The sequence below is a fragment of the Petromyzon marinus genome, chromosome 73 (genome assembly GCF_048934315.1).
Source record: "Petromyzon marinus isolate PM22_M1 ecotype Great Lakes invasive population chromosome 73, UKy_Petmar_22M1.pri1.0, whole genome shotgun sequence".
NCBI classification, from domain to species: domain Eukaryota; kingdom Metazoa; phylum Chordata; class Hyperoartia; order Petromyzontiformes; family Petromyzontidae; genus Petromyzon; species Petromyzon marinus.
In genome coordinates this window covers 2,504,855-2,529,407 of record NC_133739.1, presented here as the reverse complement: position 1 = coordinate 2,529,407, position 24,553 = coordinate 2,504,855, and the positions used below count along the sequence as shown (strand labels likewise).

The 24,553-nt window shown below is 44.4% G+C and overlaps 1 protein-coding gene across 1 annotated transcript in view; it reads left to right on the top strand.

Moving 5' to 3' along the window:
* Positions 1-24,315, top strand: part of LOC116958143 (endothelial cell-selective adhesion molecule-like) — a 46,581-nt gene extending 22,266 nt beyond the window's left edge. The window contains exons 9-13 of the mRNA XM_076055837.1: positions 2,958-3,100; positions 3,468-3,678; positions 12,076-12,253; positions 16,084-16,154; positions 21,873-24,315. Of these exons, the coding sequence (XP_075911952.1) occupies positions 2,958-3,100; positions 3,468-3,678; positions 12,076-12,253; positions 16,084-16,154; positions 21,873-22,024 (755 nt within the window). The 3' untranslated portion in view covers positions 22,025-24,315. The remainder of the gene's footprint in view (positions 1-2,957; positions 3,101-3,467; positions 3,679-12,075; positions 12,254-16,083; positions 16,155-21,872) is intronic.
* Positions 24,316-24,553: the final 238 nt, after the last annotated feature.

Here is a 24,553-nt window from a genome sequence, read left to right as displayed (position 1 = left end):
CTCCCCTTCCCTTACCACGGCACTCACACCTAGTGCTCATCCTTAACACTGTCACTTGAACGTTAAATGATTCGCCATCTAGGCATTCATTTGACATTGGACGGCTAGATGTATGCGGCAATATGTAAACATTTGCGTTGTACGTATTGATTCTAGATTTAAAGCTTTCGTGACTGCAAGGATCCATACTCTTTGGTTATATTCGGTAAAGTCACGTAGGTAAAAAATAAAACAACAAAAATCACGACGTTTCGGCCACAACACAAGCGGCCTTCATCAGGTGAAGGGACCAGATTGTCTCGAGGACAGCGCTGGAGTGAAACACAGCCACGCTCAGACCGCGACCTTTAAGCTGTGTGAGAGGAATTAAGGTGCCTTGACAAAGGAATTAGCATAAAAATTATCATTTGATTGGCCGACTTAGCATGATGAACGGTGTAGAGGTGGTGTACATGCGGGTGAACATGCCAGTCGGCGAGGGGGGGAGGGGGAGTTTACCTATTGATGGTGTGAAAAGGGAATTTTAAGAGCTGCAAATGTTTGGGGTACCACTGCTTGAAAAATATACTGTACCATTGAAAATTAGTTTAATGTTTGGTTCGATTTAGAACATCTTTCCAATGGTTACTTAATTTGAAATCATCTTCTCGGTTGAAATTGTGTCTGTGTTTGTAGATCTGAATTGCCTCGTGAACAAATCTCTGATAAAAACCCGTGGGTTTGCAAAGAACCTTGGTATCGGAGAAAATTATATCGTGATCACCCACAGCGTTGTAACAGTGATCAGCTACGGCAGAAGAATTCGTTCTGCTGTGTTTCAAATCTGATTTGTGCTCGCGAATTCGGTCAGAGACATGTCGCTTCGTCTCCCCGATATAGCAATTACTGCAGGTACAACTCAATTTGTAAACGCCGGGGTACTGTAAGTCAGAAATGACATCCTTCACAGATGGGATCAGATCACGAATTTTGTGTACTGTATTGAACCGGACCTGGATCTTGTGTTTGTTTAGAATTTTGGAAATCTTTTTAGTAACGCCTGCTATATATGGTAGTGTGATGGTTTTGACCGGAGTATCAAGTGGTTGTTTCTGTATGGAGGGAGAAACAGCTTGGCGGATGGTACGGTCAGAGTATCCATTCCTTTTGAGGGCCAGGTGTACATGTTTTAATTCACTGGTCAGGTGGTGTTGGTCCGAAATGCAATGAGCCCTATGGTATAAAGTTTTGATGAGATAATTCTTGAAACCTGATTCCCACCACCACTCAGCCCAAAATAATTATCTCATCAAAACTTTATACCATAGGACTCATTGCATTTGGGACCAACACCACCTGACCAGTGAATTAAAACATGTACACCTGGCCCTCAAAAGGAATGGATACTCTGACCGTACCATCCGCCAAGCTGTGTCTCCCTCCATACAGAAACAACCACTTGATACTCCAGTCAAAACCATCACACTACCATATATAGCAGGCGTTACTAAAAAGATTTCCCAAATTCTAAACAAACACAAGATCCAGGTCCGGTTCAATACAGTACATAAAGTTCGTGATCTGATCCCATCCGTAAAGGATGTCATTCCTGACTTACAGTACCCCGGGGTTTACAAATTGAGTTGTACCTGCGGTAATTGCTATATCGGGGAGACGAAGCGACATGTCTCTGACCGAATTCGCGAGCACAAATCAGATTTGAAACACAGCAGAACGAATTCTTCTGCCGTAGCTGATCACTGTTACAACGCTGTGGGTGATCACGATATAATTTTCTCCGATACCAAGGTTCTTTGCAAACCCACGGGTTTTTATCAGAGATTTGTTCATGAGGCAATTCAGATCTACAAACACAGACACAATTTCAACCGAGAAAATGGTTTCAAATTAAGCCACCATTGGAAAGATGTTCTAAATCGAACCAAACATTAAACTAATTTTCAATGGTACAGTATATTTTTCAAGTAGTGGTACCCCAAACTTTCGCAGCTCTTAAAATTCCCTTTTCACACCATCAATAGGTAAACTCCCCCTCCCCCCTCGCCAACCGGCATGTTCACCCGCATGTACACCACCTCTACACCGTTCATCATGCTAAGTCGGCCAATCAAATGATAATTTTTATGCTAATTCCTTTGTCAAGGCACCTTAATTCCTCTCACACAGCTAAAGGTCGCGGTCTGAGCTTGGCTGTGTTCACTCCAGCGCTGTCCTCGAGACAGTCTGGTCCCTTCACCTGATGAAGGCCGCTTGTGTTGTGGCCGAAACGTCGTGATTTTTGTTGTTTTATTTTTTACCTACGTGACTTTACCGAATAGAACCAAAGAGTTGTACGCATTGGTCACGAAAGACTACGTGTTAAACATTACTTGATTTTGCAATGCATTATCTGAAAAGAATCCTCCCTGCTGTGTGGATCCAATGTCACTTAAACGAAACTATTTTTATTTTACCTGGTAAGGCCCACTCAGCTATGCGGCTTTTTTCAGATGCGACAAATGATAGCTCAACGAAGTGGCTTATCATACAGACATTTAACATAGACAAATACTCTAAACAGATCTTCCTATATATGGAAGGGAAATCCGGATGACCCAGAGAAAAATCCACGCGACCACGGAGAGAGCAAACTCCCAAACACAGCAGCAGGTGTCAGGATCGGGCTCGAACCCACGACCCCTGTCTACCAGGCTAGGTAGTTAACATCTCACCACCTCGGCTCCACATGATGGGACCTCAGAGGTAGCTCTAAGATATCCCCTTCTGTGGACCGTTCTCAAACATGCAGCATTGCACTGCTCTGCTAGAGACCTAAAGAGATGCTTCGTCTAACGGAAAGTATTTGCCCGCTTTCTCTGTCCTAATTGTCACCACTGCGTTGTGAGACCAGCACCTCCTCCTCCTCCTCCAGAGGTTCATTCCCACTGCTAATGTGACCATCGTGGGTTTGTCCACAGACCTGGCCGTTGTCACCCCGGATGCAAAGGACGCCACAGTAGGCAGCACGGCTATCCTGCCCTGCTCTTACACCTGCAACATCACGGGTATTAGACACACGCTGGTGGAGTGGTTCAGGACCATAGATGGGCGCGATCAGAAGGTGCGTTACTGTCACACTTGCACACTATGACTTACACCCTCCTGCTCGCAATGATGAGTAAATGTTCTTTATTAACGCCCGTTCATGCTAATTTATTTCAATGGCGGTCACCCCCCCTCCTTTTCTGGTCCCATTGTCAACTTTAAAGTTTTTCAGACACCATTATAGTATTGCATATTTCTGCTACAATGAACTCAAATTATCTCTCTTCTCTCTACTCTAAAGAAGGGTAATTTCCTAGATGTATTATATTTTATCTGTTATAATTCAATGTCATTTACATAATATGTCAGTTTTCGGAATATAAGCACGTGTATTATGTGGACACACAGTCATGCCCTGTCGTGTTCTCACGTTTGCCGTCAAGGTTTATGAGATCGCGCACAGAAAGAGAAGCCTCAGGCCGATGCAGGTGACTTGGCTGGGTGATGATTCCACGTGTAACGCCTCCATCACCATCAGCGACATCCAGACCCACGACGCTGGACGATATCGCTGTGAGGTCACGGTGTATCGATACGACAAGCCAAGCATGCAAGACATCGGGTATCTGCAGCTGAATGTTCACAATGAACCAGGTGTGCATTATGTCCTCCCTAGATCTATTTAACACCCACCGCTTTATCATTCTCGCCAAGCGAGAATGCCAATTCTTCTTCTTTGGTGCTTTCAGTAAAGTCACGTAGAATGGGAATAAAATAATAAAATAAAATAAGACAATAAAATTCTCACGACGTTTCGGCCACAACACAAGTAGCCTTTTTCAGGTGAAAGAACAGAACTGTCGGGACGACAGTGCTTCAATGAGCGCTGCTAAGATTTGTAGCGTCTTTTTAAGCTCAGTGAGAGGGGTGAAGCACCTTGACAAAGGAGTTTACATATCAAAGCAGGAGAATTTTGCATTGAAATAGCTGAGGGATTAGCTTGTGACAGAAATAGCTATATTCTTAGTTTTTTCGGTAAAGTCACGTTGAAGAGAAACAACAAAATAACAAAATATATATAAAAAATTCTCACGACGTTTCGACCATAACTCAAACGGTCATCATCAGGTGTGTCGGTTTGCAAATTTATGCAAACCGACACACCTGATGATGACCGTTTGAGTTATGGTCGAAACGTCGTGAGAATTTTTTATTGTTTTATATATATTTTGTTATTTTGTTGTTTCTCTTCAACGTGACTTTACCGAAAAAACTAAGAATATGAATTACTGCAGTCACGAAAGCTTTAAATCAGAAATAGCTATGTTAAAGTCAAAGTTTACATATCAACAGAGGCATTTAGTATATGGACGCTAAAGGCCTCCAACTACCCAACTATCGTACAGGAAACCGATGTGAGAAAAAAACTAAGTCTATATTACATCAATATAATAAATGTACTTAATATATTCTTCAATTGCTGAGCTATTGATCACAAAGCAACTGGGTATACACTACACTATATAATGAATACCATATAGTAAACCAATAAAAAACTAAAATATAAACTACCTCAATGTTATAATCTTAGTTTTTTCGGTAAAGTCACGTTGAAGGGAAACAACAAAATAATAAAATATATATAAAACAATAAAAAATTATCACGACGTTTCGACCATAACTCAAACGGTCGTCTTCAGGTGTGTTGGTTTGCATAAATTTATTTTTAAACGGCGCATTTATTTTACATCTGTAAAAGATGTGATTCCGGACATACAATACCCTGGTGTCTACAAACTAAGTTGCCTCTGTGGTAGTAGTTACATTGGAGAAACCAAACGCCATGTCTCGGACCGCATTCGTGAACACAAAGCAGACCTTAAACACGGTAGGACCAACACCTCGGCCGTGGCAGATCATTGTTCTAATTCAGTAGGCTCACATGCCATTGACTTTTCCAAGACAGAGGTTCTTTGTAAGCCATCTGGCTTCCATGAGAGATTCGTTCATGAGGCTATCCACATATACAAGCACAGAGACAATTTCAACCGAGAAGATGGATTCTATCTTAGCAATCATTGGAACGATTTGATAAACCATTTCAGGTCTTAATTGATTGTTCACGCTTACAGTGGCTTTCAGACAGCATACATTATAAAAAATTTCGTCTCCCCCCTCCTCTTTTCAGAATATAGATGGACTAGTCCTAAATAAACTGCCAAATCGTTGCCCGTGGCACTAACGTTTTTATAAATAAATAAATGCGCCGTTTAAAAATAAATGTATGCAAACCAACACACCTGAAGACGGCCGTTTGAGTTATGGTCGAAACGTCGTGAGAATTTTTTTATTGTTTGATATATATTTTATTATTTGTTGTTTCCCTTCAACGTGACTTCACCGAAAAAACTAAGAATATGAATTACTGCAGTCACGAAAGCTTTAAATCAAAATTTTATCGCCTCTACGGGGAGGGTTTTCACATAACTTTAAGATCCTTCAACAAACTCCGGGATAAGAAAGCTCAGCTGATCGAGTCTCTCACCTTCCTGAAGAGATGCCGCGACTCTGGGGTAATACCAATCGCATTTACACTGACCTCTGCTGCTGTAACTTCTTCTAATGCGAAACGAATTCTTTTCAAAACTAGCTTAGCTCTTATCTCAGAAAAAATCAGACTTATACACACCGAACTAGATCAGTTAGACAAGACACTCTACAAATCACACTTATCATTGACGGCAACAATGTCCACATCGGATTGGGAACATGTAGACAATATGACTGCCTCTTCAGCTGCTACTATGTCGACCAAATGTAAGGAAAACCTGATTTCCAAATTTAACCTCCTCTTCAACAAAAGACGGGACCCACACACCAAAAAGTTAGACGTTAACAAAGTCGTAATTAATCGCAGTAACAGTTCTATTTCCGATGGTCTGAAATCCGTTTTAGCTAAAGGTCTAAACTTTGCAGTCACACCTAAACACATACCAGTTAATGATATAATTGCCCAAGTAGACGTTGCTCTCAGGGGCCTGGGTCACATCGCTGCAGACGTAGCAAGATCTGAAATCGCTGCAACCCTCAAAAACGCTAAGATGCCAGCTAGCAACCTCAACAAAGATGAGCGTTTTGAATTATATAAATTAAAAAAGAGGAATGATATTGTAGTCCTCTCAGCTGACAAAGGCAATGCTACTGTCATCATGGATAAAATAGAATACAACAACAAAATTAAAGAATTACTCGACGATGGTAGTTATACAAAAATAAAAAGAGATCCCACCAACAGCCTCGTCACACAAACCAACAAAATAATTTCTGATTCAACCGCATTAATTGATCAATCTAAACAGTTTTCGTTGAAACCTTCTGCTGCCAGGCCACCAAGATTATACGGCTTACCAAAAATATATAAAGTAGATACACCCCTTCGTCCCATAGTCTCTACTATCGGCTCCCCCACCTACAAACTAGCTCGTTTTTTGTCTGAAATCCTGCGTCCTTTCACTGGAAAGACCACCTCTGCGGTACAAAATTCTACTCACCTGGTATCGACAATCAAGGGTATTTCCCTGTCCCCAGACGACCTGCTTGTCAGTTTTGATGTAGTTTCCTTATTCACCAAGGTTCCTGTACCTGACACCATTGCAATCATTGAAGACTTGGTTCATCAAGGACTAAACACTGAGGTACCCCCCCTGGTGAGACACTGTTTAACCAATACATACTTCACTTGGAATGGAACTTTCTACAAACAAACTGAGGGCACCCCAATAGGCTCCCCCCTTTCTCCAGTTATAGCTAACATTTTCATGGAGAAATTTGAGACTGACGCCATCCAGACTGCCACTCTGCGCCCAACCTTATGGAAGAGGTACGTGGATGACACTTTTGTCATCTGGCCACATGGCCGGCCTGCTCTAGACCAATTCTTCGACCACATCAATTCCATACACCCAGCCATCAGATTTACCGTGGAAGTCGAAATAGATGGCAAGATACCTTTTTTGGATGTCCTAATTAAAAAGAGACCTGATGGTTCAATGAGCCACTCTGTCTACAGGAAAGCTACCCATACGGATGCTTATCTGAAACCGGATTCCCACCACCATCCATCACAGAAGAATTCTCTCATCAAGACTCTGTATCATAGAGCCCAATGCATATCCGACCAGGAACACATAAGCAGTGAACTCAAGCACGTACACCAAGCTCTTAGGGCTAATGGTTACTCCGACTATACAATCCGCAAAGCTATCACTCAAACCATGAAGAAGAACCCTCTTGAGGAGCCTTTCAAAACCATCACTTTACCCTACATTGCGGGGATCACAAAAAAGATCTCCAAAATCTTGAATAAACACAAGATCCAGGTCCGTTTCAACACATTACATAAAATCCGTGATCTGGTTCCGTCTGTAAAAGATGTGATTCCGGACATACAATACCCTGGTGTCTACAAACTAAGTTGCCTCTGTGGTAGTAGTTACATTGGAGAAACCAAACGCCATGTCTCGGACCGCATTCGTGAACACAAAGCAGACCTTAAACACGGTAGGACCAACACCTCGGCCGTGGCAGATCATTGTTCTAATTCAGTAGGCTCACATGCCATTGACTTTTCCAAGACAGAGGTTCTTTGTAAGCCATCTGGCTTCCATGAGAGATTCGTTCATGAGGCTATCCACATATACAAGCACAGAGACAATTTCAACCGAGAAGATGGATTCTATCTTAGCAATCATTGGAAAGATTTGATAAACCATTTCAGGTCTTAATTGATTGTTCACGCTTACAGTGGCTTTCAGACAGCATACATTATAAAAAATTTCGTCTCCCCCCTCCTCTTTTCAGAATATAGATGGACTAGTCCTAAATAAACTGCCAAATCGTTGCGCGTGGCGCTAACGTGTTTATAAATAAATAAATGCGCCGTTTAAAAATAAATTTATGCAAACCAACACACCTGAAGACGACCGTTTGAGTTATGGTCAAAACGTCGTGAGATTTTTTTTATTGTTTTATATATATTTTATTATTTGTTGTTTCCCTTCAACGTGACTTCACCGAAAAAACTAAGAATATGAATTACTGCAGTCACGAAAGCTTTAAATCAAAATTTACCTCAATGTTATCAATAGACTCTATATACTCTCCAATCAGCTGAGCCACCAACAATAAGTCGTTATACATTACAATGCCATATGGCGAAAAATGGCGGTTTTCTTCCCCTCGACGCCAGCATCACGGACAGCGACGTTCAGACAGACGAGTCAATCCATGCTCGGAACGGAGGAGGGGGGAGAGAAACAGCCACAATGCGCTGTTATACTCCACGTTATAAACCATACCATTAACCGTGGTGTGAGAGGTATTAAGAGGCAATGCCAGCGAAAGAGCTGCGGTCTGACGGTCACTGTAAAATACAATTAATTAAGAACCGAAATGGTTTAAAACATCTTTCCAATGGTTACTAAGCCAGAATCCATCTTCTCGGTTGAAATTGTCTGTAGTGCTTGTATATGTGAATGGCCTCATGAACGAATCTCTCATGGTAGCCGGTTGGCTTGCAAAGAACCTCTGTCTTGGAGAAGTCAATGTCATGTGAACCCACTGAATTATAACAGTGATCTGCCACGGTAGAAGAGTTCGTCCTACCGTGTTTCAAGTCTGCTTTATGTTCGCGGATGTGGTCCGAGATATGTCGTTTGGTTTCTCCAATGTAGCTGCTACCACAGAGGCACTTTAGTTTGTAAACGCCCGGGTACTGTATGTCTGGAACAGCATCTTTTACAGATGGAACCAGAACACGGATTTTATGTACTGTGTTGAATCGGACCTGGATCTTGTGTTTAATCCGGATTTTGGAGATCTTTTTAGTGACCCCTGCAATGTAGCGTAAGGTGATGGATTTGAGTGGCTTCTCAAGAGGATCCTTCTTCATGACTGGAGTGATGGCCATCACCTTACCCTACATTGCAGGGGTCACTAAAAAGATCTCCAAAATCCTGAATAAACACAAGATTCAGGTCCGATTCAACACAGTACATAAAATCCGTGATCTGGTTCCATCTGTAAAAGATGCTGTTCCAGACATACAGTACCCGGGCGTTTACAAACTAAAGTGCCTCTGTGGTAGCAACTACATTGGAGAAACCAAACGACATATCTCGGACCACATCCGCGAGCATAAAGCAGACTTGAAACACGGTAGGATGAACTCTTCTTCCGTGGCAGATCACAGTTATAATTCAGTGGGTTCACATGACATTGACTTCTCCAAGACGGAGGTTCTTTGCAAGCCAACCGGCTACCATGAAAGATTCGTTCATGAGGCCATCCACATATACAAGCACAGAGACAATTTTAACCGAGAAGATGGATTCTGGCTTAGTAGCCATTGGAAAGATGTTTTAAACCATTTCGGTTCTTAATTGATTGTATTTTACGGTGACCGTCAGACCGCAGCTCTTTTGCTGGCATTGCCTCTTAATACCTCTCACACCACGGTTAATGGTATGGTTTATAACATGGAGTATAACAGCGCCTCGTGGCTGTTTCTCTCCCCCCTCCTCAGTTCCGAGCATGGATTGACTCGTCCGCCTGAACGTCGCTGTCCGTGGTGCTGGCGTTGAGGGGAAGAAAACCGCCACTTTTTGCCATATGGCATTGTGATATATAACGACTTATTGTTGGTGGCTCAGCTGATTGGAGAGTATATAGAGTCTATTGATAACATTGATGTAGTTTATATTTTAGTTTTTTTATTGGTTTACTATATGGTATTCATTATATAGTGTAGTGTATACCCAGTTGCTTTGTGATTAATAGCTCAGCTTATTGAAGAATATATTAAGTACATTTATTATATTGATGTAATATAGACTTAGTTTTTTTCTCACATCGGTTTACTGTATGATAGTTGGGTAGTTGGAGGCCTTTAGCGTCCATATACTAAATCCCTCTGTTGATATGTAAACTTTGACTTTAACATAGCTATTTCTGTCACAAGCTAATCCCTCAGCTATTTCAATGCAAAATTCTCCTGCTTTGATATGTAAACTCTTTTGTCAAGGTGCTTCACCCCTCTCATCGAGCTTAAAAGACGCTACGAATCTTAGCAGCGCTTATTTAAGCACTGTCGTCCCGACAGTTCTGTTCTTTCACCTGAAGAAGGCCACTTGTGTTGTGGCCGAAAGGTCGTGAGAATATTATTGTCTTATTTTATTTTATTATTTTCTTCTCATTCTACGTGACTTTACCGAAAGAACCAAAGAAGATGAATCCTTGCAGTCACGAAAGCTTTACATCGAAATGCCAATTCTCTTTATTGTCTAGATTTACCACTAAAATTAAATCTTTGGCACAGGCATAAAGTGTCTTTGTTATTCCTCACAGATATCACATCACGTAGTATAATAAACTCGACTCTTTGTTGAGTTGTCTTCACGAGCCAATGACAGCTTAAGTTCCTGTCTCTGTCTGTGTCCCATGAGATTGTTGTCCACTTGTGGGATGTGGAATGCTTTGATGTCAGAAAAAATAGTTTCTTAGCTCAAAGGGCTTTACTCAGGAAATAAGTTTCTGATTCGGATTCACTTCAAGTGCCGATGTGGGAGCTGCAAAGCGATTTACGGCGTCAACAGGAAACCGGCACAGCGATGATTGACCTCTCCTGCTGGCTGCCATGACTCCATTTGGCGTCATTGCCTGCTGCCAACATTGGCCCAATAAGTCATCAAAAGCTGTTCTACCGTTCACCTAATGAACACGATGATGGGCAAACCGTGCATTGAGGGTGAACACCTCGCCGGTGAACACAGCCGCAGGAGAATCATGAACAATGGCCTCCCTCTAGGCTGGGTTATTATAGCACCATCACTATTTAACATTCACAGGCAAGCCTCGCCCGACGCGGGGGGTTACGTTCCTAGAAAATGACGCGTTAGGCAGAACCGCATTCGACAAATAATTATTGACATTGTTGGAAAACGTGGGTTGCCTTCCTGGGTCTGAAATGATCACCCCTCCCTCTGTGTTACTAATTCTACAAGATTTCTGCCCTTGTTATTATACTAAAGGATGCTGAGTTACTCTCCATTTCTTACGTGTGTACACTCCTGAACATGAAACCCCCGACTCATTCCCGCACCACAGAACTCGCGTCCAATGCTCTCCTCTAACAATGATTTCCCAGCCCCACGCTCACCTCCGACTCTGTCGCCGATTCGCCATCTAAAGTCCTCAATTAATGGACGGCGAGATGCTTGCGGCACTGTGAACATTCCCATTGCATCGCTGTGCATGTCGAGTGTGTTACTTTGTCACACGAAAGACTCTCAAAAACACACACGCACTAAAACATGCAAGGTAATTAAATAGTTCTTACAGTTGATTCATTCACACCTTGCAATGGATGCAGCACCCTCATGGCACTAGTTTTAGACACGTAGATGAGAGTCTTGGCAGCGTCCAGCCGAAACATCACCTCCCGTGGTCTGTAAAACAGAACTCATTAGGTCTTGCACCACGTAGATCCAGAACGCGTGTTTGATACATCCACAGCGCGTCTGTTCCTCCTGACAACCAGGAGGAATAGATGCTGTGCAGCACAGAAACGAGAATGGTGCGATGGATCTCAGCGATCACAGCACTGGATTGGTCAGAACTGAAGAGCTGGGGAAGGAGGCGGGAGTGGCGGTGCTCATCTCGCTCGAGCGGAGAGAGGGAGTCGGCTCACACGGCTGGGGCTGCCTTAGTAGAGGAGGGGGCAACCGCAAGGGCGATGAACGTGGAGGCACCAGGGCAGAGACAGAGGGGCAGGCCGAGAGCGAGGGGAGTAGAAGTGGCCAACGCGGCGGATTCGAGGGACTGGGGAGTAGACGCGGAGGTGGCCCAAGGCAGCAACGAGCAGAGCAGGAGGAGCTGCAGGGCAGAGACCGCACGAGAGGAGGGGGACAAGGCAGGAAGAGGAAGAAGACGTTGACTGCGTCCATCTCGTGGGTGTTCACGTGTTGCTGTGTCGTCTGTGTTTGTGTTTAATAGAATCGACAGACACAACACCGACGCCAACCTCAACCCCAGCTCCAACCCCAGGTTCATCAACTGTAGCTGGCATCGTCCTTGGAGTCATTGCTGCTCTGGGTGTTGCTGCTGGAGTTGTTTTTTACTGCAGGAGGAGGAGGTTGATGAGGCAAAGTCAGCCAATAGAAGCAGAAGCCCCGTGAGTATCGACTGCACTTGCACCAGAACCTCACAGTGAGTGAGAGAACACGGCTCACAATGACCACGCCAGAGACCCCTGAGCCGGCCCTCTCCAAGGGCCTGAGTTTGACTCCAGCTCCCTGCCTGCCCGTGATTCGGAGCTGTGCTCAGTGGAGCCTGCGTGAGCTCCTGGCAGCTGGGACTCCTGAGTTAGACTCCCAGCCGTGGCTGCTGTCAGTGACAGGGGCTCCATATGAGTGGGGGTGGTGATGTGAGACTGCATCAGTCATAGGAGATGGTGAACTAAATGGGCTCTCACGTGGTTAAATAAAACACATCAATCACAATAAACAAATATCTCAATGGGCTCTCACGTGGATAAACAAAGGATATCTATCAAATCAGGGTCAGTGATTGCTGTTGTCAGTGGTTTGTTGTATATATAGGTGTTATGAAAATTGATGAAAATAATGAAAATTAAATGAAATTCGAAATGTGCATAATTTATCCGAAATTATGTTAATTAGTGTAATTATGCACATAAATTATGCTGATTCGATAGATAATCGTATTAATTTATGCGAGTGGCCGTGGGTATGATAATGCAGGTCGTTATGGATTATCAGGTCGAGCCTCGGTGACGAGGATTGTGTTATGAATTGGAATAACGCAATTAATCATATGCAGTGACGCAGGCGTTGTGAGCGTGAATGAGAGAGAGTCGATTCGACTCTGCTCTTTAATTCCGTATTATCGATAAGGATACGATTACTCTCGATTGAACATTATGAATTATGTGTGTTATGGATTATGTGTGGTGATAGTGTGCTTATGATAGGTCCCCAGGATTCAGATCTCATACACAGAACAATATTATGCAGAATTTCAGGAAGAATCACACAAACCTTCTGCTTTGATCAATTTTATTTTCTAGATAACTTTAATTTTTGGATAATATGAAAACTCAATCTCGGGATGTTGGAATTTTAACACAGCGTTAACGTGATACCATCACGATTGCGTTGTTTCACCTCGATAGCGGCACCTGTGGTTAATTCTCGACGCGTAACGCAATCGATCGGATGTTGAGAGAGAGATTAAAAACAAGCGAACTATTGTATCAAAACCTTAACCTTATAATATGCAAACTCGTATTCTTGAATGATCACACAACACGGCACTCGGTCTTTGATTCGTATCCAATCCTTAACACATTCTGATATGCGAAATTATTATGCTTGAAATCGTCAGCACAGTACCACGGCGATGTTCGTTCATTGATTCATCAACGATTATGCAATTAAAGCGTTCAACTGAAATAATTCTGATTGCCTCATCAACGTAACTCAATGGGTGGCAATGTTTTTCGTTATCAGCTAATAGTTGACGCAGTTATCATGAGTCTTGTATGTTTAATGGGAGGGTTGTTGATTTTTTGCGTTGAGCAAACGCCTAGGTTGATGTTTGTTCGTTGTGTAGCGGTGGGGGAGTGAGGGGGAGAGTGTGGAGGAGGGGTTGCATACGAACGGCTGCCAGTTTCTGTCCACCGCTGGCTGGATGAGTCAGCACGACGCTCGCCGTCGTCGCGCCGATGGGTGTTGAGTGCGGGGCCGCTGCCCTCTCAGCCCTGGTGACGCGAAGTTGCGCGCTGTAGCACGCTGGTGGCACGCTGTTGGCACGCGCTGGAGCTGGTGCTGGTGGCACGCGCTGGTGGCGCGCTGTTGGCACGCGCTGGTGCTGATGCTGGTGCTGATGGCACGCTGGTGGCGCGCGCTCCCTCTCCTTGAAGATGCGCGAACGCGCCCGTGCTGGTTCGCTGATAGCAGTTTCTCTCCACTGCTGGCTGAGCTGCTGCACGCTCTTGCTTGGCGTTGCTGGCCGCGCTCTTTCTCCTTGAAGATGCGCGAACGCGCCCGTGCTGATTCGCTGACAGCAGTTTCCTCCACTGCTGGATGAGCTGCGCCGGTGCGCGCTCTCTCCGCTGCTGTAGTATCTGACGCTGCGCTCGCGGGCGACAGGTCAAGTTTTTCTTCAGTTGAGTGAGTTGAGTCGCACGCGCTCTCTTTGTTGAGGTTGTTGGCGGCTCTCTGACAGCAGGTTTTCTCCACTGCTGTATGACTCAAGTCGCACGCGCTTGGTCACTGGTTTGCTGAAGTTGTTGGCGGCTGTCCAAGCTTTTCCGCTGCTGGTTGAGCCACGTTGCACGTGCTTTCTTTGTGGAGATGCTCGAGCGCTCTCAGCGCTGATTCGCTGATACTTTGTTGGCGGCTGGCCAAGCTTTTCTTCAGTTGAGTGAGTTGAGTCGCACGTGCTCTCTCTGTTGAAGTGCGCGAACGCGCCCGTGCTGGTTCGCTGACAGCAGATTTCCTCCACTGCTGTATGACTCACTTTTGTTGATACATCGCGACTCAGCGATCCTCGCTACTCAGCGAGGCTCGGAGCCAGCCGCTCCATGCGACTGCTCGTCCTGTGGACGTCTTGACTCGCTGATCTGTCTTCACTCTTGACTGTTGACTTCTGAACTTTTGAAAATGCAGCTGACCGTTATATTCAAAGACAATTCTCTCCGCGCAGTGGAAAGGGGGGGGGGGGGCGTGGTCTGTGTGTGTGCGAGTTCGTGTGTGTGTACAGATGGCTCCTGCGATAACGATCTGTTTGCCCTGGCGTGAAATTCCTCTCTCGCGCTCTGCGGGAGAGACAAAGGTGGTCGGGAGCACCTATCTTCTTATACTTTCGACTTTATATTTCTCAAATGCCATTTGGTCCCATGTTCGCCAAGACTCGTGTTTGTAACTACGTCCTCCCGACACCTCTCGGTTTACCGAGGTTCGAATTGTTATGATGGAATTATTAAAAAGAAAAATAATTTTCATCCTGAGTTTTTAGAGGTCCGTTTCTTGATTGTTGGAATCCATATCCCTTGGTTCTGTAAGGTTCTATAATGGAATATCGTTTAAGGTTAACACGTTATTATTAATGTTATATTGCAATTTTCTTTAAAACTTGTTTGCCTGGTTGCCGTGTGTGGGGTGGGGTGTGTCTCCTCATCAAACCCGGCTGGCTTTTCCAGATGGCCCCTTGTGATAAGGTGTAATTCCTGCTTCTCCGCGCTGTGAGAGAGACAAAGGTGGTCGGGGTTGCTTGGGATATTGTTTAAACTCTTTCGCAAGTTTGCCCGTTGTCTCATTCCTTCTCGAAAACCTTTGATGTGACTGTATTTTGTCTCCAAGCTTTGTTTTAACAGTAAAAGTATTAAAGGTGAAAATCATTTGATAGCGAATTAATTATTGGATAATAATTCACTGATGTATCTGGTGGCCTGGTCTTAATTGGAGTGAGCGCGAGGACCGCTAACTTTAGCTTATTCTTGTTATTGCATTTTAATTTTGAACCGTTGTTTTAATGACAGAGGAAAAATATATACATGGTTTAACCCGTGGGCGTCCTCGTTTCTGGCTTGTGGAGGGCTTCCCTCTGCGTGACCTCCCTTAGGGCACATCAAACTCTTGTTCATCTGGAGATCTTCGCAGATAGCTGCTAACATTCTCGCCTCGAGAGTTTTATTATTTCTTTATTTATTAATGGCCTGTTTATGACCGACATCTGGTTTATCGTGTGCCTGGCTTACGGGTTTTTTGATTTTTTTTTCGTTTGTAAAAAAATATATATATAACGGCAAATATTATTGTTAATATCAATTTTGGAAAAGGCTCATATACAACAGGTTCCATGCGGGTGCCAGGCAGGTGTAAAGCGTGGGTTAGACTCCGAGCCGTGCCAGTGACACAGGCTGCATGTAGACGAGGATGGGGATGTGTGATCGACGCATGTTCACTTCTCTCTCAACAGGGCTCACGAAAGGCACGAATTAAACCCAAATGGAGAAAATGGAGGAGCACGATCAAGTGAGACCGACAGAGGTATGAAGCAGGAACCACTCTCGTCAGGGTCATTCTTCTTGTGTGTGTGTTTGTGTGAACTGTGCTAAGAACCAGCGACCTGGGTTAAATTCCCTAACCTCTGTGCATTGTGTAAACGCCAGCACTGCTGAGACAAAGGTGGCCGGGCGTGGTGCTGGCCACATCACCCTCTCGAGGTGTTACTCACTAGCAGCACTTGCCTCGACTGACTGGTCAAGGCTACATCATGGGGGACCATTGTGTTCGTTACGTAAGTTTGTCATGGCACGGGAAGTGACTTTGATTCATGAGCCGGGTGCTTGCGGCTAGAATGAAGTCCTCCCCCCCTTATGATGCATGTAGTGGCGCGTGCAGGACGATAGGAATCGCGTGGCCAGGATAGGGTAGACAACTTGGAAACAGTGCCGGATGAAGCTCGTGCGGGGCCTGTAGCATTTGATGTTGTAAAGGGGCCCTACATTTTTTGTAAAAAAACACGTAAATATTAAAACACGTACATTTTTTATTTGCATAGTAAAGTAATTGTATACTCTGGTGCTTTCGATAAAGTCACGTAGGTATAAAATAAAATGAATCACGACGTTTCGATCGCAACACAAGCGGTCGTCCTCAGGCGGAAAAAAATATAATCCAGCAGTAGAACTGCTGAACTAACGAGAGAGCAGCTACAACAAGGCTATATACTCTATGTGGCAATGGGCAAGCAAGCGGGGTCTGAGCTGGAAAGGGAGAACAGCATGAATGAGCTTCCATCGCAGCATAACAGTATCATGCCCGCATATGTGCACAACAGCGGTGCTATTGAGAGATTAGCACCATGCGAGTGCAATCCAAGGACGTGAACATGAGAGTGCAATCCAAAGAGAGAGACACAGAGAGTCGAAAATAACAGCTGACATAGTCAGGTAGGATGGAGACATCACAGTCAGTTAAGACTTTACCTGGTTAATTACGTCCTTTCGGTAAAGTCACATACGTAAAAAATAAAAATAAATTAAATTACGTTTCGGACGCAATACAAGCTATGCAGACATCCACCCTACGTCCCTCATTGTGGAAGAGATATGTGGATGACAATTTCGTTATTTGGCCACATGGCCTGCCAGCATTGAGCCAATTTCTCAACCACATTCATTCCATACACCCATCCATCAAATTCAACATGGAAGTGGAGAAGGATGGCAAACTACCATTCCTCGATGTTTTGTTTGAGAATAGACCTGATGGCTCTCTGGAACATTCTGTCTGCAGGAAAGCCACGCACACAGATTCCAACCTGAAACCTGATTCCCACCACCACCCGGCACGGAAGAATTCCCTCATCAAAACACTACACCATAGGGCCCACTGCATTTCTGACCAACACCACCTAGCCAGTGAACTGGAACATGTACACCAGACCCTTAAGATGAATGGATATTCAGACAGTATTGTCCACAAAGCTGTCTCTCCAACCAGGGAGAAACTACCCCTTGAGACACCGATCAAAACCATCACGTTACCATACATAGCTAGCATATCCAAAAATATTTCCAAAATCTTAAACAAACACAAGATCCCAGTCCGATTTAGTACAGTACACAAAATCCGTGATCTAATTCCATCTGTGAAGGATGTCATTCCTGATTTGCAATACCCGGGAGTCTACAAACTAAGCTGCATCTGTGGTGATTGTTACATTGGGGAAACGAAACATCATGTCTCTGACCGTGTCCGCGAGCACAAGGCAGATTTGAAGCATGGAAAAATTAATTCCTCCGCCGTAGCTGATCATTGCTATAACGCTGAGGACTCTCATGATATTGTTTTCCCCGATACCAAGGTGCTCTGCAAACCTTCGGGCTACTATCAAAGGTTTGTTCATGAAGCCATCCAGATATATAAACATAGACATAACTTCAACCGAGATGATGGATACAAATTGAGCAATCATTGGAAGGATTTTATTAACCAGGTAAAACCTTAGCTGCTTTACAGTTTGCTTTCATATCCACATCTCCAGTCTCTTACTCCTAGCCCTGATCATACCCATTATTCGGAAATTTGCCGTTGCATGTCGATCTTACAGCGTAGGTCATTTACTGCCCCCTGTCATCAACAGGCTATTTGCCGTTTCATGTCATATTTGCTCTCCTCCTCCCCCACCCTCTCTTTCATTGACTCCGCCCCCCTCCCTCATCTATTTAACCCTCTGTTACTAGCAGCTCTCTTGCCTACTTTGCTGTGGTTTTCCCACCTCATAACGGACGCTTGTGTTGCGTCCGAAACGTCGTGATTTAATTATTATTTTTATTTTTTACCTACGTGACTTTACCGAAAGAACCAAAGAGTATGGATCCTTGCAGTCACGAAAACTTCAAGTCTAGAATAATAACGTCCTTCCAATGATTGCTCAGTTTGTACCCATCTTTTCGGTTGAAGTTGTGTCTGTGTTTATATATCTGGATGCCTTCATGAACAAATCTCTGAAGGTAGCCGGTAGGTTTGCAGAGTACCTCCGGCTTGGAAAAATCAATTTCGTGTGAGCCCAAATTAAATTTTTCAAGATGGAGGTACTCTGCAAACCTACCGGCTACCTTCAGAGATTTGTTCATGAAGCCATACAGATATATAAACACAGATACAATTTCAACCGAGAAGATGGGTACAAACTGAGCAATCATTGGAAGGACGTTATTAACCAGGTTAAGTCTTAACTGACTTTGATGTCTCCATTCTACCTGCCTATGTCAGCTGTTATTTCCGACTCTGTCTCTCTCTTTGCATTGCACTCGCATGGTGCTAATCTCTCTTTAGCACCGCTGTTGTGCACATATGAAGGCATGATACTGTTATGCGGTGACGGAAGCTCTATTCCCTATCTTCCTAATCCCCCATTAACACAACTGAGGTGCTTACGTCCGGGGGTGGAATTCCTTTCCAGCTCAGACCCCGCTTGCTTGCCCATTGCCACATACAGTATATAGCCACTGCTGGATTATATTTTTCCGCCTGAGGACGACCACTTGTGTTGCGATCGAAACGTCGTGATTTATTTTATTTTATACCTACGTGACTTTACCGAAAGAACCAAAGAGTATGGATTATTGCAGTCATGATAGCTTCAAATTAAGAAAGTAATTGTACTTTTCATTTGCTATACAGCCAGATAATACGACGAATCGCTAGCCTCTAACACCCAGTAGATTCATAAAAGTAGAAGGCAGTATAGTACTATTGTAATAGAGCAAGTGCAGAATCTCTGAACCGGAATGATAGCTTGAAAGCATTTAATGCGGGGCCGTTGAAAGTGCAGGGCCCGTAGCATTTGCTACTTTTGCTACTACGATAATAAGACACTTATGAGTAGCATATTCTACTTTTGCTACTAGGATAATACGGCACTGCTTAGAGGTTGTGAATGCGAGAAGGATGGTCCACACTGTCTGGATAGAGAAGGGGAGTGCTCAACAAATTGCTTAAATTCGGGCTCGCAGCTCGAGTCAATAATACCTTTTTAAAGTTTTGATGAATGATCATTTTTTCTGTTATGATGTTTTAAAGCAATAACATTACAAGCAGTAATTAGGCTTGGTTTGGTCTTCATATAACTTACATTTTTTTCGAAAATGTATAACGACTGGGGAATCCCACCCCAGAATTAGCGCGGTATTTGAGTGGCACACTGGGCGCGTGTGTGTGTGCTGAGTGGACTTGCCGATGAACGTTACCAGCGGTGTCAAGATCGGCCTCTGTGCTGGAGGTTCGTGAAGGATGCTGCTGAGCAGCTGGAGGCAGTCGCCCTCCAACAACAACGGAGGGCAGAGGAGGTGGCTATTGCACAGAAAGTTGTCACAGTAGGGGGCACAGGTGGCGCGTCTGCCAGCCATCTCAGTCATCCCACGAGACCTGGGTCTGTTCCGTGACCTCCTGCCAGCGAACCTTTGACAAATCACGGAACCTCAAAGTGCACCGAGCATGGCACAACCGCGGTTGTGACGTCACTGCCACGTTGTGAATGGCTGGTGTTATTACGTTGTTTTTATACACGTACAGTGAGGGAAAAGAGTATTTGATCCCCTGCTGATTTTGTACGTTTGCCCACTGACAAAGAAATGATCAGTCTATAATTTTAATGGTAGGTTTATTTGAACAGTGAGAGACGGAATAACAACAAAAGAATCCAGAAAAACGCATGTCAAAAAAAATATAAATTGATTTGCATTTTAATCAGGGAAATAAGTATTTGACCCCCTCTCAATCAGAAAGATTTCTGGCTCCCAGGTGTCTTTTATACAGGTAACGAGCTGAGATTAGGAGCACACTCTTAAAGGGAGTGCTCCTAATCTCAGCTTGTTACCTGTATAAAAGACACCTTTCCACAGAAGCAATCAATCAATCAGATTCCAAACGCTCCACCATGGCCAAGACCAAAGAGCTCTCCAAGGATATCAGGGACAAGATTGTAGACCTACACAAGGCTGGTATAGGCTACAAGACCATTGCCAAGCAGCTTGGTGAGAAGGTGACAACAGTTGGTGCGATTATTCGCAAATGGAAGAAACACAAAATAACTGTCAATCTCCCTCGGCATGGATCTCACCTCGTGGAGTTGCAATGATCATGAGAACGGTGAGGAATCAGCCCAAAACTAAACGGGAGGATCTTGTCAATGATCTCAAGGCAGCTGGGACCATAGTCACCAAGAAAACAATTGGTAACACACTACGCCGTGAAGGACTGCAATCCTGCAGCGCCCGCAAGGTCCCCCTGCTCAAGAAAGCACATATACATGCCCGTCTGAAGTTTGCCAATGAACATCTGAATGATTCAGAGGGCAACTAAGTGAAAGTGTTGTGGTCAGATGAGACCAAAATGGAGCTCTTTGGCATCAACTCAACTCGCCGTGTTTGGAGGAGGAGGAATGCTGCCCATGACCCCAAGAACACCATCCCCACCGTCAAACATGGAGGTGGAAACATTATGCTTTGGGGGTGTTTTTCTGCTAAGGGGACAGCACAACTTCACCGCATCAAAGGGACGATGGACGGGGCCATGTACCGTCAAATCTTGTGTGAGAACCTCCTTCCCTCAGCCAGGGCATTGAAAATGGGTCGTGGATGGGTATTCCAGCATGTCAATGACCCAAAAAACACGGCCAAGGCAACAAAGGAGTGGCTCAAGAAGAAGCACATTAAGGTCCTGGTGGCCTAGCCAGTCTCCAGACCTTAATCCCATCGAAAATCTGTGGAGGGAGCTGAAGGTTCGAGTTGCCAAACGTCAGCCTTGAAACCTTAATGACTTGGAGAAGATCTGCAAAGAGGAGTGGGACAAAATCCCTCCTGAGATGTGTGCAAACCTGGTGGCCAACTACAAGAAACGTCTGACGTCTGTGATTGCCAACAAGGGTTTTGCCACCAAGTACTAAGTCATGTTTTGAAGAGGGGTCAAATACTTATTTCCCTCGTTAAAATGCCAATCAATTTATCACATTTTTGACATGCGTTTTTCTGGATTTTGTTGTTGTTATTCTGTCTCTCACTGTTCAAATAAACCTATCATTAAAATTATAGACTGATCATTTCTTTGTCAGTGGGCAAATGTAAAAAATCAGCAGGGGATCAAATACTTTTTTCCCTCACTGTACCTGCATTCGTTATTTATGCAAGTGTTGCACAATCCTACACTGTTCACTTCGCCTCATCACGCACTCATCGCTTACCTCTCTTTATTAAACAGGTCAAGTTGCACCGGCAGAGCAAGGAGATGAGCCAAACGATGAAGAAGGAGAACGTGAGACCTCAACTTCGAGAAGCCAGAAGTCCAGCCAACCAGTCTCAAACCACCTTAACAAATGCAGCAACTTGTTCCAATCAACTGACCACTGCTAGAAACTGACCCTCATAGAGTCCATGATCAAGACGCTGGCAATGTAGCGACGTGCAGTTGAACCGCAATGCCTCGTGAGGTTAACGTAAAGATACCAAAGTCCTGGTTTGGTCTGGACTGTCTGAAAATGGAGATGTAGAACGCGAGGCCTCAACTGTGTGGGCGTGGCTATAGAAATGTGGGCGTTGCTGGTGGTGGAGGGAGGGGCAACCAGCTGACCACGTGTCACGGTTGAGCCTCCCAGACACGTGGTAGCTTTACGTTCATTTTGCAACGTGCACTATCGTGCTGCCTCACAAGTGCCAGGCATAGAGACCCCCAATATTTACACAGAGACCCACAGATTCACAAAGTCACTCATATATTCACATGGACACGATAGATTCACAATCAGTGAGAGAAAAAAGTATTTGATCCCCTGCTGATTTTGTACTGACAAAGAAATGATCAGTCTATAATTTTAATGGTAGGTTTATCTGAACAGTGAGAGACAGAATAACGACAATAAAATCCAGAAAAACGCATGTTAAAAATGTTATGAATTGATTTGCATTTGAATGAGGGAAATAAGTATTTGACCCCTCTGCAAAACATGACTCAGTACTTGGTGGCGAAACCCTTGTTGGCAATCAGAGGTGAGACGTTTCTTGTAGTTGGCCACCAGGTTTGCACACATCTCAGGAGGGATTTTGTCCCACTCCTCTTTGCAGATCTTATCCAAGTCACTGTAGAGACCCAAAGGCCCCCATAAAGACCCAATAAAGGACACAGAGGCACATAAAGCCAATGGCAAATATAGTGACCCATTCATGAAAATATAGACCAGCATACTTTATAGAAACTCATAGTCTTAGATAGACACATGGTCGTGATTAAACTGGGCTCTCAAATGCGGTGAGTTTGATGGTCTCAGCCCGGTCACCAATGACTGCACAAAACAAAACCCATCGCGTAAATTTGTCCCATCGTACCTCATTTGTCCGATAATTAAAACGTCTGCTTGGCTGGCGTGTGACAACGTCTCAAGGTGAGTCGTGCGAGGCGTTGCGACCCCAGCTGTGTGGAGGGTATGAAGGGAACGCGAATGATTCTCACGACGGTCCAGTCCCTTGCACAGCCGTTTGTTTCACACACCGGGGTCACACCGCTCTGCAACATTTACAAGTGGATTCCTTGTGCCGTGATATGACGCTGAAAGGTGAATTATATACTGTTGAAAAAGTTAATTTTTATATTCGAGTACAGCAATCTCTTCCCTCTCGTGGGTTTAGCTATTGCGGATTTGCTGTTTCGTGCCAAGTCTATTGAGGTACAGAGTTGGCCGATCGCGCCCCTGTGACTGGACCATTCGCGGTTGATCACGAGATTTCTGTACGCGTCGTAACTGCCATCTTGTCTCCATCGTGTCTCCGTTTTATCTCCATCTTGTCTCTGTCCCGTCTCCATCTTATCTGTCTTGTCTCTATCTTGTCTCCTGTCTCTTCTCTCAAGTGGCCCATTGCGGGTCCCGGGTCACGTGGTGTTTCCAGCCTCGAGTGATGCAGTGAGGTTCAGCCGCCCGCCATTTTTCTTTCTATCGTTCGTTAGGAACCGTGAACCAACCCTCATTTTTCCCATTTACCCACCTGCCTCCGTCCATGTTTTTCAGCAAAACCCGACAACGTAGATTCCAAAGCCAACACAACGATGCTGAGTTGTTTTGGGGTTAATGGCCAGAATCTTGACATAAAACCCAGAAACAAACACGGGTCATTGTGATGGCTGCAATGACAACTTACCCCTATTGGTAGGAAATGCAGGCATACCACTTATATTAATTGTTTACCAAAAACGCATTTTGAGCGCTAAACGAGGTTTTGAGCGCTATACGATGTTCTGAATCAAACCAAACATTAAACTAATTTTCAATGGTACAGTATAATTTTTTCAAGTAGTGGTATCCCAAACTTTCGCAGCTGCTTAAATTCCCTTTTCACACCATCAATATGTAAACTCCCCCCCCCTCCCCCCTCGCAGGTCTGCACATGCTCCCCCCTGTACATCGTTCATCATGCTAAGTCCGCCAATTAAATGCTAATTTTTATGCTAATTCTTTTGTCAAGGCGCTCTGCTTCCTCTCACACAGCTTAAATGTCGCGGTCTGAGCTTGGCTGTGTTCACTCCAGCGCTGTCCTCTAGACAGTCTGGTCCCTTCACCTGATGAAGGCCACTTGTGTTGTGGCCTGAAACGTGAATTTTTTATTTTTGTTGTTTTTTACGTGACTTTACCAAATAAAACCAAAGAGTATCTATACGAGGTTTGTCTGTGTAGGGGATGTCCGAGCCATCATACAATCACATCACACAGACACACAATCACTCAGCATAGCGCACACCAATCACACGCACGGGAATACACTAGACGGGGTTCAAGAGATTAAAGGGCACTGACGTCACACGCACACGGCACGCGAGACAGCGATGTGGATTAGGAAGCAAGGTGGAGATGGAGGGTTTAAAAGAGGCTGTGAAATTCGTGTTTCGTGGTTTGT